The sequence below is a fragment of the Oncorhynchus tshawytscha genome, linkage group LG11 (genome assembly GCF_018296145.1).
Source record: "Oncorhynchus tshawytscha isolate Ot180627B linkage group LG11, Otsh_v2.0, whole genome shotgun sequence".
In the NCBI taxonomy this organism is placed as follows: Eukaryota; Metazoa; Chordata; class Actinopteri; order Salmoniformes; family Salmonidae; genus Oncorhynchus; species Oncorhynchus tshawytscha.
Window position 1 is genome coordinate 11,785,343 of NC_056439.1, and position 14,556 is coordinate 11,799,898.

At 42.2% G+C, this 14,556-nt stretch overlaps 1 protein-coding gene across 1 annotated transcript in view; it reads right to left on the bottom strand.

Annotated features, from left to right (window-relative positions):
• LOC112234469 (neuromedin-K receptor-like) overlaps window positions 1–3,878 on the bottom strand; it is a 31,859-nt gene extending 27,981 nt beyond the window's left edge. The window contains exons 1-2 of the mRNA XM_042330588.1: window positions 3,619–3,878; window positions 2,490–2,640 (exon numbers count right to left, since the gene is read on the bottom strand). Of these exons, the coding sequence (XP_042186522.1) occupies window positions 2,490–2,640; window positions 3,619–3,803 (336 nt within the window). The 5' untranslated portion in view covers window positions 3,804–3,878. The remainder of the gene's footprint in view (window positions 1–2,489; window positions 2,641–3,618) is intronic.
• Between the last annotated feature and the right edge of the window lie 10,678 nt (window positions 3,879–14,556).

Here is a 14,556-nt window from a genome sequence, read left to right on the forward strand (position 1 = left end):
TATAGCCAGGTTGTCACACCCCTAACAACAACACACTAGAATCTGATACGTAGGGTAAAGGGAAACTTTCTAGTTTTTTTAATTTAAATTGCGTGTGAAAACGTCTTTGTTTTTACACGCATCAACATAGAGATTTTAATATGAAGGAGAGTTGTGTAGCCTATTCAGTTCAGTCAGTCAGCATCAGTGATTTGTATTTTTATTTTTTTTCTGAAACGGCACGGTCTGTGTGTGTGTGTGCAGTGTGCGTGTAGGTCTACACTTTGTGTAGCCGTTAGCGATGATGCTAATGATAAACTACTTCTGGTGGAGATGGAGAGGCTTTCCCAAAAACCTTCTCAATTAAATGCTAACTACAAAGTGGCCCATGCATACCTGGTAGAATGATATGATTATTTAAATCAATCTAAATGGCCATTTGTTTTGCAAACTCATGCAAAACACACCCAAAACCTACATTTCTATTTTTCCCCACACCTCAAAAGGGTCCCTCTTCTCACTGATCTCCCTCCAGCCCAGACAGGACATTTTTGTTTATTTATATAACTTAAACAATGCCTCATTGTCTTCTGTGCTCTATTATTACAGTTTAGATATACTGTCGTATTCTAGTAGCAGAGTGTATACAAGTGTAGTAGTCAGAGTGTAGTTATTTCTGATTAACTGTGTGATCTAACTGCCGCACAGTCAAAAGTAATATTTAATTAAAAAATATATTTCACTAGGCAAGTCAGTTAAGAACAAATTCTTATTTACAATGACAGCCTACAGCGGCCAAACACGGACGACACTGGGCCAATTGTGCGCCGCCCTATGGGACCCCCAATCACGGCCGATTGTGATACAGCCTAATAAAGGTTGATATGGTAGTACATCAAAGTAAATCAGACCAATTATTTTTCTACATTTGTCTTTGACTATATGTACAGTAACTCCTTTGTTTTACATAGTCAAGTACCACAAAAATACTTTCAAAGAGCTAAAGCAAGTCCCACAACTTTACTTCATGTAAAGTTACCATCTAGTTCATTGTGATCTTACAGGCAAAACTGATCCTAGATCAGCACTCCTACTCTGAGATGCTTCATGAATATGTGTCTGAGGGGGGGTGGAGGTGACCTTCTTACTATTGAAACTCTATGGTTTATGCAGAGGTATTGTTCTGATACATAGAAAGGTCTCTTCACATACAATAGCCTAGCCTGGTGCTCCAGTCCATTCGTGTTTTAGCCAACTTCACACTCCATTTCTCTTGTCTCTGTGGTCTTTAGAGTGTGGACACTCTAGTGCCTCCAGTCCAATCCTTATCACTCATTAATTCCCAGTGGAGGTGCATCTCTCATATTTCTTGTCGGCTTAAGGTCATTTACCCAGCAGTGCTCCCACTTTAAAAGGGGCAATCTGGAATTAGTACATACATGTTTTAACTCAATTGGATGGCCAGTTCTTAGCTGTTCAGCAAAAAAGTGTCAGGGAGTCAGCTTTGTTGTTGTTTGAATCTCAGATTGCCCCTTTAGGGAGCCTCTTAGGCTTAGTGCCAGAATGGACAGGGCCTGACCCACCCACTGTGGTCGATACTGAATCGTATTGGCACAGCTTTTAGGGACAAAATGGGTCAAAATCCAAAGCAAAATGTAATCTGTTATATGGAGTGTGTACCGAAATGTTGGACCAGTTTTCAATTAATGCTGCCTATTTCCTGTTTCCGTTTAACACAACTATTTTCTTAGGAAGCACGTTTTATTCTCAAAACCAGAAAACCACACTGACAAGTCACCTGTTCTGACTGTCTGAGTGTGCCTGTGACACACAAAGTAGACAGTCCGGAGAGTATATCCAAGTGTTGACTTTTGACATCGGGACGAGATGGAGGGCCAAGCTCACAGTGCCTCGGGACGCCATTACCATTCAGAGCTAGCGCTTGCATGTCAAAAAGCCACTACGTCAAAGAAACAGGGTCGATGGAGGAACGGTGACCACAAGTCAGAAAAAACAAACGTCTCAAATTCATTTTTCATAGACTTAAAGGTCTGTGCTGTGTTGATAGGTTTGTGTCTGTGGATTAGGTGACCCAGACTAACGTAATAGTTGTGAATGTCTGTGAATGTCGAAACACAAAGACACAGTAAATCCTCCATTATCTTGCTATAAACGCACAGTTTGTACCCATAGTACAGTATGTGTGTAGTATGTGTGTTTTGATGAATTATATGTCCCCGTAGTACACTAACCCTCAACCAACTCAATTTAGTGATTTTTTGGCACTTTGAAGATAGATTGATTATTGTGTACTGGCTTTTTGACTATCTGTGAAAATCCTAGTGGATGGCTTATATGGCATTCCTACTGCCTTAAAGTTCCTGAGACCTGAAGCACTGTCACCCCAGAAACAAAGATACCTTTTCTTGGTCAGTGGTAGTGACAGAGCATCGTAAGTACGTTGTGTTGTTGTGTCGTGGGTTATAATCCCGAGTCGGCTCTGGATTTACCTTCCTCTTGGCCCGGAGCTGGCCGTGGTAGTTGTCAGATGAATCCCCTGGGATCTCTCCCCCCCACAGAGTCACCCCAACGATGGTGTAGGTGATTCCCATTACCATTAGGGGCAGCAGGTAGACCAGTACCATCACAATGATATGAAACCTGGGCATGACAGGGAGAAAACCAGAATGTAAACAAAGATGAAACAATGAGCAAAATGGCACTGGCTCATTTTTTAAGTGGATATGCAGGCAGAGAAGTAACAGATGAGATGAAGGAGGAAAATAAGAGTGAGGTAAACTAGACAGGCATGATAAAAAGAGCTGTTCAAATCTCAGAGAGAGAGGAGAGGACCAGTGTGCACTTCTAGAAAGGAGAAAAGCAGAAGGGAAGAGAGAAGAGTGCTAGTCAGATGACGTGTTTATACTGTAACACAACAAAAAGGAGTGAGGTGAGATAACACATTGAGTTGTAGAGAGAAGAGTGAAAATGGCTATGATAAGCTAGCCCAGGCAAGCTAATCATCTCTCTCTCTCGCTCTCAACTGGTACAGTCACATCTTTCCATTGTCTTTCCATTGTCGCAACTCATGTGTGATGAGCGCTCTGGCACAATATGGCTGCCATAATGCATCATAATGCTGCCATAATACAACCCTAAAGAAGGCCATGAGCTGAAATAACAATAAATTCCCTTTTCTATCAACTTCCACTGTCCTCCAAGAGTTGCTGAATATGCTCCTCACTTCAGTTTGCTCCTCAATTCATGCACCTTGTTTGGAGAGCGAGTTAGCGGCAGTGTTCCCATAATACATAAGCTGCCATAAAGTGTAACCATGTAAAATGGAGTGAAATGAAGAGGCTTATGATGATAAAAAAGTCTTAGGGTGATAAACATGTCTCATATGAAGTAGTCGTATAGAAGTCTAGAATGAGGTGGCCTGGTGCGATGTACCGCTGCCCGCATGGGTTCAGATCTGGCCTACTGCTCTTTCAGAACTCTCCTACCTTTCACCTCTATCGCTCTCTATCCAAATAAAATTAAAAAATACTTCAAAGATATATAATGTATACTTTTTTAAAGGCTTGAATGAGGCTAGTCTACAAAAGAGGCTACAGGGCTAAAGGTGTCGTGACTCACATGAAGGGGTCGTCCTCTTTGCGGGGCCAGGCCACGTAGCAGATGGTTCGGCGGGGCAGGATGCGGATGGTGGAGTAGAAGCAGAGTGGGAAGGCCAGCACCACGGCCAGCGCCCAGATACACATTATCACCACCTTGGTGGCTGTAGCCGACAACCGGGGCTTCAGAGGGTGGATGATGGCCATGTACCTGCAGGGGTCAAGACGTTGAAATCAAATCAAATTGATTTATATAGCCCTTCATACATCAGCTGATATCTCAAAGTGCTGTACAGAAACCCAGCCTAAAACCCCAAACAGCAAGCTATGCAGGTGTAGAAGCACGGTGGCTAGGAAAAACCTCCTAGAAAGGCCTAAACCTAGGAAGAAACCTAGAGAGGAACCAGGCTTTGAGGGATGGCCAGTCCTCTTCTGGCTGTGTCGGGTGGAGATTGTAACAGAACATGCCCAAGATGTTCAAATGTTCAGAAATGACCAGCATGGTCAAATAATAATAATCACAGTAGTTGTCAAGGGTGCAACAAGTCAGCACCTCAGGAGTAAATGTCAGTTGGCTTTTCATAGCCAATCATTAAGAGTATCTCTACCGCTTCTGCTGTATCTAGAGAGTTGAAAACAGCAGGTCTGGGACAGGTAGCACGTCCAGTGAACAGGTCAGGGTTCCATAGCTGCAGGCAGAACAGTTGAAACTGGAACAGCAGCACGGCCAGGTGGACTGGGGACAGCAAGGAGTCATCATGCCAGGTAGTCCTGAGGCATGGTCCTAGTGGGGTCAAAGGTCAAACATAAGGTAAGGGACAGGGGGATAGGTAGTCAGTTGTACAACGGAATGCATTCAACTGAAATGTGTCTTCCGCATTTAATCCAACCCCTCTGAATCAGAGGAAGTCCTCTCTTTCAGGGTGTGTGGAGTCTTGGAAGTCCCATACATGATTTTTTTGTAGTGGCAAATTACATAAAAGAACGTGTGAATGTTATTTTACATTTTTGACATGCAATTTGAATTATTTAATTCAATTCCTGTACTGAATTGAGAAGGAATTGACTGCATCCTTGCTCCTGTCTTTGTCTCTAGTGTTTCCAAAACACAAAGACATTCAGAAATCCACTTGTGGTCTGGCGGTTTCTATTGTAACGTTGATTAATTCATATCAAACAAGAAGCTGTGGGGCAAAGCCACGGACAAAGCTGAAACAATGGATCGTCCAAATTAGTAGGAGATTACTCTGAACACACTGTAAGCCTGGAGACACATTTTATTATGCTGCTGCGTCCTCTTGTTTGCCTCACTTTATGACGGTCCATTACTGAGAGCCACGGCATGTTGATGCTAATGCTAATTAGCATCTCCTTTCCTTGAATGAAGCGCCTCGGACTCTGTTTCTGATAACTTTCAGAGCCCTGGCTGCCATCTCAATCACGGTTGGAAAACTTCCAAAGGGCCAGAGAGCAGTCCCTCAACTCGTCTGTAATCACTTGGTATTTAGTCTGAGTGGCACTTGGGCCCTGGTATTGAGCTGAGAGGAATTCAGAATTAATCAATTACACTTCAGTAGCAGTGTCTGTGCAGTGCAGTGCCACGCAGGGGGCTGCTCTTTCAGGGCTTCAATGTATTTCATCACAGAAATCTCATTATGGTGTTTTCCTGAGGTCTTAGGTTTGCATCACAAAATTAGCAATTAAAGAATGAGCGTTTCATTCATTAAAGGCCCAGTGCAGTCAAAAACGTGTGTGTGTATATATATATCCACACTATGAGGTTGGAATAATACTGTGAAAATTATGACCTTTAAGTGAAAGAGCTGTTTGAAAAGACCGCCTGAAATCAGCCTGTTTGGCGGGATGGAGTTTTGGCCTGCCTGGTGACACCACCTCTCTGCCAATAACAGCTAACTTGCTCTTTATTAAGAGGCTATTCTTGTTTCTTTTTTTTACCATTTTAGTTGAAAATATTCACAAGAAAGGTACTTAATTGTTACCCAGAAATTATTTGATACTGAGAAAAACATCTGCATTGTATCTTTAATGATTTTCAGAGTTGTAACTTGCATAGAGAGTTGTAACTTAACATCAGAGGCTACTGTGCCTAACATGACCATCTAAGAATAACGAAGAACACTGAAGTCGGAGACTTGCTTGAAGAGTGTCAACTACCAACAATGGTAAATCTAAATCAGTCCCATCTCAAAAAATACACTCGCTGACAGACTGGCACCTCGTCACACTCTTCCCTCCAAATGAGTGTGTGAGGATGTCTTGCCGTTTTTAATCAAAGGTGTATAGGAGTCTTATCCGAGGTACTGTTCACACAGCAAATGCATTTCACTTCCACAGGAAATAGGGATGGAGGGGTGGAAGGGGAGCACATGTACGGATGGCCCCAACATTGCAACCCGGTGCCATTTCCAAGGCGACACACTGTCTGGATTGCGCTGCGCATCAGTTCGTTCAGCCATGAAACAAGTAGGACTGGAGGTTGTGTGTTTCAATCTGGGTCAAATCTATGTTCTCTTTAATCGCTGGCATTGGGTGATGAAATCGAAGGGACACTTAAAAAGATGGAATTTGTCTGCCTCGGCTGCAGGAAGGTCATTGAGAGCAGAGCCTAAAGGGTGCGCCTTTTGTGTTGTCGCCAGAGCTGCAGGAGATACCAGTGCCTCACACTCACTACTTCTCCTCCATTATCACACCATAGCTCTATAGTATGATGTAACATGGGGATATTCATCAATATCGAATCAGCCAGAGTCCCATTTGATATGATAATCTCATTAAGTGACACCACAGAAGAGGAAGAGTCATTGAGGGATGTATGTGTTTTGTGTGTGCCAAGCCACTTGTGTTTGATGCAAGGGTATGTGGATTCCTTTGATGGAAGTGTGTGCGTATGTGTGTGTGTGTTTTTTTATTTTTACAAGCCAAGTCTGGCATCTGGCCTTGGCTAGGGTATAAACAACCCTTTAGGCTTGTGGAGTTGGGAAACAATTCCTGTCTTGTCTGTCTCATCTCTTTAGCAGACCATCGGAGAATGGTGTCAACAGAAGGACAGCAACTCATAGTGTTTGACTGACACCCCAATGAGTGAATACTATTCAGTTAAAATGCCAATTCCAATCAATCTGCTGTAAAATTAGTGAATCATTTAAATTCACGGCAACCAATCAACCACAGAAATAAGAGCAGAGCCGAGATGACTCTGTGTATACAATGCATACGCTGTATATCAATGCACTTCATACTTCAAACACCAGATCCATTTGTGCTACAGCCAGTTCCTATGATCATAATCAAGCCATGTTTGACATGACAAGGTGTAACCGGTGTGAAATGGCTAGCTAGTTAGCGGGGTGCGTGCAAATAGCCTTTCAAATTGGCGACGTCACTTGCTCTGAGACCTTGAAGTGGTTGTTTCCCTTGCCCTACAAAGGAACGGAGCGACGGGTTTGTGGAGCGATGGGTAACGATGCTTCATGGGAGGCAGTTGTTGATGTGTGCAGAGGGTGCCTGGTTCGAGCCCAGGTAGGGGCGAGGAGAGGGACGGAAGCAGAACTGTTACATTGGTGCTGTGACCCGAATCACTGGTTGCTGCGGAAAAGGAGGGTGAGTGTAACCGGTGTGAAATGACTAGCTAGTTAGCGGGGTGGGCGCTAATAGCGTTTCAATCGGTAACGTCACTCGCTCTGAGACTTTGAAGCACCGTTACCCATCACTCCACAAAAGCCGTCCCTTGCAGAGCAAGAAACAACCACTTCAATGTCTCAGAGCGAGTGGCGTCACGGATTGAAACACTGTTAGCGCGCACCCTGCTAACTAGTTAGCCATTTCACACTGGTTACAAAGGCATAACAATGGCCATAGGAATTGACAAGACAGCACAGATCCAAGCATACTATAAATATTTAACTACACACAATTATCTAAGGGGTAGTGGTTCTCTGCATGGTCAACTGATGTGAAGTGGAGGCACAATAACACAACCCTCTGAGGCACCTCCATTACTGGAATGGATGTGTGTAGGCTTCCCCAGTAACACCCCCTGAAGATGCCATTAATAAGTTATTTGCGTCTGAAAATGAGCAATAATAGTGCGGGCTTGCGCCTATTTGTCAAAAGACTGATTAGTTATTTCCAAGCTGTCTTGGCGAGGCATTTTCCAAATGTAGGTTTTGGTTTCCTTGAGTATAAGTAAAATGGATACTAGTGTTTGTGTTGATAAATGTATTTTTCCCTTTTGGTCGTATGAGTGTATACCTACACACATGCGCACTCACAAGCGTGTACACACACACACACGGCCACCCCCTACACAGATGCAAGCATTTGCTCGCACGTGCACAAAATACTCTGCCACCCCACATGCAAGCTTGCCATCAGTGTCGTGTCAATGTGACATTCTACTTGCTACACAGAGCGTGTTGTTTTCAGAGTGGAGGAGCAGAAGGGAAAAGCGTCCTTATTCTATTTTTCCCTAGTGTACCATATTCATTGATTATGCGTAAATGCAATAGCTTTAGTCCAGTTTTTCGCAAGTACTCATTAACTTGTTGCTAGTGGTTGTACTAAATGATCCTCTAATTGCACAAGATTCTTTTGTATACAATGTGAAAATAATCTATGTAGCTAGATAGCTAGGAGTTTCTTCTCACTACTATTTCCTTGGCTTCATAAATCTTAGTATGTGGATGCGAGCACAACATGGACAATATAGCAGCTTCCATTGATTTCAAAGGAATCATTCGCTCAGTGGCTGACGGCAACGCCAGATACCCGATGGCTATAGTGTAGCAGGGCCATAATGATGACAAACCAACAATTACTGATATGCCAGAACATGCTACAGAAGCCTGACACCAGCTTTGTCTAGATTTACAGTTTGAATCACAAGGACATTTCCAACACACAACCTGTAATATAGCTGTGCTCTGGATTGATGTCAGCAGTCTGGATATTCCATGTCTATTGATGACTGCCAAGGTAAATTCAGATGGAATATCATCTTTTTCACCTCCCCTGACTTCCGCGAATAAGATGAAAAAGTTCACGGTTCCTAATAGTTTTAATCTGTTCCTTATCTTCTGTGGTCGGTGCTGCTTTGAACCTCTCATCTGCCTCACACACACACACAAAGGTATAAATGTGCGCACATGCGTGTACGCAGGCATCCACATACACAAATTCATGATTACACATGCAATATACTGCCTTCCCCAGCAGACACACAATATATAACCCCCCACACACACACACTACTGCCTGGATAGAATAAACAATGAAATGCACATTTCCTTAAACAGGAAAAAATTTAACCATGGTGTGTGATCTCAATAACAATTTAAGGGAGATGGAGGGATACCAATTCCCTACAACCTCATCAGCATCACCATGTAGAGCGAATCCTGATTTATTTTACTGGTAGAAAATGCTTGTAAAGAATCATGAGACGTGTTGAATAATAACGTTTATAGATCATAATTAATAAATACCGTTAGTGATTTAAAAAGTAGGCATAATCAGCATCAGTTGCCTACCTATCGACGGCAATTGCAGTCATCGAATAGATGCTTGCGAACACGGAGGTGACGGGGAAAAAGTTTTGAAACCTGCAATAAGCCTCTCCGAAGTACCAGTCTCCGTGGGCAGCGTATATGAAATTAATTAAAGTGTTGAAGGCGGCCATAGATGCGTCCGAAAATGCCAAGTTCAAAAGGAAATAGTTGGTGACTGTCCGCATTCGTTTGTGGGCGAGAATTATCCATATGACAATGAGGTTTCCGAACACAGCCACCGCCAAAACGGAGCTATAGGCGACCGACCACAGGGCAATGCGCCAAGGCGGCTGAACAAACTGATTCGTAAAGTTCCCCGTAGTTATGTTCGATCCATTGAGTGCCACAGCTGCCATTCTGACTTCTATGTTCACTTCCTACTGTGGAACAAGTATTTTTTTCTGTCTGTGTCCTTGAAATGTTTGGAGAAACAGAGTAGATAGTCGCACCACTGCGCGCAACGCACCTCTCCGCAAAACGCCAGTATAAATATTCTCAACTTTGAATAAAACGACCGGTCAACTTCGACTCCACCGCAGTCGCCTGACCACATCCCATTTAGATTTTTAGTTTTGAATGCACGCCACTATTTCGGTAAAGATGGCAAGATGCGAAGTATAGTTCCCATTCGCATCCTGTTGAATGTGAGCGCGATGGCACGGCGGAGCCCCCAAGCCTCTGCAGTATAAACTGTGCGCGCACATAATGACGTACCCCCAGTTTCAGCTGGCACAAATAGGCTAGAAAGCTCGATTGATTCTGGCACTGCTGGTTTTAAACTCGGTGAAGGACAAATAGGTCAGATCAGGCGTCTGCCTACGCTCAGTGAACCTAAAAAAACACAATCCCGAGTGACAACATGTTTGGGAATCACTCCAGTCATTCAAATATCAGACAGCAAATCCATATTGTTTTATCTTCTTACTACATTTGATTAATTCTGTCAAACAACTAGGTCTTCGATTTGTTACTGATATCTTTGCAAATATTTACTTTGGAGAGATATATGGATGTTTAACAGTTCTAATCTAAGTGCAAACACTAGCCTGTTATATACCTTAAATGTTTCCACCATGGCATGCATCTCCTGTTAGGTTGATGCAGCTTCAGGCCCAGAGTATATATTACAAAAAAATAAACGTCAACAAAATCACTTGACACCTAAATGCATATGGTTAAGGTCCAAACATTTAAGACACCCTCGCCATTGTTAGGGGCCGGTCCAAATGATAAGCCAAGCAAGGGAAGTTTGCAAGTAAAGCCCTCGTTTTGCGAGTGTACCATTATGTTTACTCTGGGCCTGAAACTCCCCATAATTCAATTCGCGACGATTGTACATCCGCAAAGAAAAGTCCGCGAAAACTTCAAAACAACATCAATGGAGAAGTCAACACACAAGTGTAAGTAAAAACGAATGCAAATCATTCCGAAATTGTGCTACTAATGCACAAACACCTCTCGTAAAAAGTAAATATGTTTTTGTTTGATTATCTTTTTGAAATTGTAGAAATAAAACATTTTCTTTCTTCAGAAGTTCCAGCTAGGCAGCCTAACTTTAGCTAGCTAATTCATTTGCTAGTTATCATACAGTAGGCGTATATTAATAATTATATATTTAATATAAGTAGACATGCACTCACAATTGACTCTGGCGCATATAAAGCCACCGCTGGCAGAAAACACAATCATCGCAGGATGAAGGAGTGATGAGTTTCCGGCCAAGGGTGGTACATTTAATAAATAATTACTTCTTCCCTCTTCTTTTATTTTTATTTTTTATTAACAACAAATCAATACAGAAAGTACATGAGGGAACACAAATATATATATATATATTATAAATATATATATATATATTATATATTATATATATATATATATATATATATATATATATATATTATATATATATTATATATATATATATATTATATATATATATATATATATATATACAATGGACAATTGAGCTAGGGGGTACAATATCACATTACAATTACACAAGGACCTTAAGGGACATACATACACTTATAATTCTAACAGCTTTTTTGTGAGTAGAGTATTTAATTGTCTTAAAATACAGTTCAATTTATTTTTGTTAGGTAAGAAAATGTGTTTTTTTGTTTGTAAATTTACATTTGTGTATGAAATTTGACCAAAAGAATAACGAAATGAATTACATAAAAATGTTTCAGCTTATTTATATCGTATGTAAAGTATCCAAGCAGTACATCTCTCCACAATAGTGCAAAATCTTTATAAATGTGTTCAATTAGAAATCTACTGATGTCTTGCCACAGTTTTCTTACATGAATACAATGTCAAAAAAGATGCAACACTGTTTCTGGGTGGTCATTACAAAAGGAGCAATTTGAGTTGATGTTTTCCTTAAACTTCTTCATATAGTGGTTGGCAGGATAATATTTATGAATAATTTTAAAGGAAACTTCCTTAATTTTGTTAACAAGTAGGTATGTTTGTGGCAACATCCAAACTTTTTTCCAACAGATATTATCAATAAATCCATTCCCATAAGGCATGACATAAGGTATAGATACAACATCCTGCTGAAACAGGGTTCGTATCGCTCTGTTGTTGAATGGACAAAAAGAGAAACACATCTTTCCTACTGATGAGTCAACAGGGTCAATAGAAGGTAGGCTCTGAGGGTCAGGTATTGACATGTTCCTGAATAACAGAGCAACACCTGAGGGAATGGCATCTAAAACAATCCATTGTGCCCCTACTTGTCCAGTCTGACACAGAGAGGAGAAGCCGAAGAATGCTCAATCGAGGAGGATAGAATAGTTGCTTCGTGAGATATCTCTACCTGAAATTACATGACCTAAAATTGATAGTTGTATTCAGAAGTCATAAAAGTACGCCTTATTTACTTTAAATAACTAATAAAATAGGAGCATAGGCAGCAGCAATCCCTCCATCAGTGCTCAGACTGTCCGCAATAGGCTGAGAGAGGCTGGACTGAGGGCTTGTAGGCCTGTCGTAAGGCAAGTCCTCACCAGACATCACCGGCAACAACGTCGCCTATGGGCACAAACCCACCATTGCTGGACCAGACAGGACTGGCAAAAAGTGCTCTTCACTGACGAGTCACGGTTTTGTCTCACCAGGGGTGATGGTCGGATTCGAGTTTATCGTCGAAGGAATGAGCGTTACACCGAGGCCTGTACTCTGGAATGGGATCGATTTGGAGGTGGAGGGTCAGTCATGGTCTGGGGCGATGTGTCACAGCATCATCGGACTGAGCTTGTTGTCATTGCAGGCAATCTCAGCGCTGTGCGTTACAGGAAGACATCCTCCTTCCTCATGTGGTACCCTTCCTGCAGGCTCATCCTGACATGACCCTCCAGCATGACAATGCCACCAGCCATACTGCTCGTTCTGTGCGTGATTTCCAGAAGGACAACCATCTCTGCAGCACTCCACCAACCAGGCCTTTATGGTAGAGTGGCCAGACAGAAGCCAGACATGACAGCCCGCTTGGAGTTTGCCAAGAAGCACCTAAAGGACAGACCATGAGAAACAAGATTCTCTGGTCTGGTGAAACCAAGATTGAACTCTTTGGCCTGAATGCCAAGCGTCACGTCTGGAGGAAACCTGGCACCATCCTTACGATGAAGTATGGTGGTGGTAACATCATGGGGATGTTTTTCAGCGGCGGAGACTAGTCAGGATCGAGGGAAAGATTAACAGAGCAAAGTACAGAGAGATCCTTGATCAAAATCTGCTCCAGAGCCCTCAGGACCTTCCAACAGGACAGCAAATCTAAGCACACAGCCAAGACAACGCAGGAGTGGCTTCGGGACAAGACTCTGAATGTCCTTGAGTGGCTTAGCCAGAGCCCGGACTTGAACTTGAACTTGAAACATTTCTGGAGAGACCTGAAATAGCTGTGCAGCAACACTCCCCATCCAACCTGACAGAGCTTGAGAGGATCTGCAGAGAATGGGAGAAACTCCCCAAATACAGGTGTGCCAAGCTTGTAGTGTCATACCCAAGATGACCCGAGGCTGTAATCACCACCACAGTTGCGTCAACAAAGTAGTGAGTAAGGGGTCTGAATACTTATGTAAATATGATATTTCAGTTTGACATTCATTTCATGATTTTGCTTTGTTATTATGTGTAGATTGATGAGGAAAAAATACAATTGAATCCATTTTAGAATAAGGCTTTAACAAAATGTGGAAAATAAGGATAACATGTGGAAGTGATATTTGTACATGTGGAGTTTTCTTACATGTAAAACTGCAAATGTGATTTTCACATGTGAATGTTTTTCAAATGTGAACTTGCTTTTCTACATACATTATGAAAGTGAGTTTTTCACATGTGGAGTTGTCTTACATGTGAAACTGCAAATGTGATTTTCACGTGATTGATTGTTTTGTTGAACTCGCAATTTTACATGTGAATTCATGTGAATTCTAAATGTAATACATCTGAAAAATATGGTTTCATGTGAAATTTAAGCTCAACGTGTTATTTTTGTTCACAAACCATCATCTCTAACCTTATGCAACAGAAATTGCACTGCGGCAGCACTAGCCTGGAATCCACCCTGAAGTTTCCATTCATTCACTGATTCAGCCTGGAGCTGTCATATACCTAAACCAGCCACTACTTTTCAAAGGGAAGCTGATTTGGTAGTAATTTTTCTTATCAGTCCCCAGTCCCTCTCTACTGAAACCGGTCCACTTGATGAGCAGAGTTTGCACATTTCAGAACATTTAATTGATTCTGTGAAGTGACCTGGGCGAGCTTAAATGACTCCAGACTGAGTCAGTGAATGGACGCAAAACAATAGTGAAACAGCGCAATATTCATCAGGCTGGAAACAAGTCTATAGTATTGCAACTCCCAGAGAGAGTACGCATCCTCCTCCACCTCTTGCCAGCTTTACCCTCTACAACCTGACTCCAGACTGAATCAGTGAATGACAAATCAATTGGTGAAACAGAGCGGCGTTATTCAGGATGGAAGCCAGGCTATCGTACTGCACCTCTCCGAGAGAGTAAGAATTCTGACAGCTCCAACTTTCGTGGTGTGCCGACATGGCCATACTCATATTCGTAATCGTATACGTAAATTGACAGTTGATAATCGGATCGGATCTGATGATACACGGGATCAGAAGAAGCGAAAGTGTTTTAATATGCCTGAAATAGATTTGGGCAAAATACCTCCCTGCATGTTCTCACTGCAAAAAAGCTATCCCCCTTTCCCTTTCCTTTCCTTTCCAATCAGAGTAGCAGGATCAATGTACAGCCAGCCCTTCTCTTTACAGACAGGCAAACTAGCAGTTTAGTTATTTAGACCACGTAGAACCTCGCACATGACTGACTGACATGAGAAAGATGCGTGCTGGCACC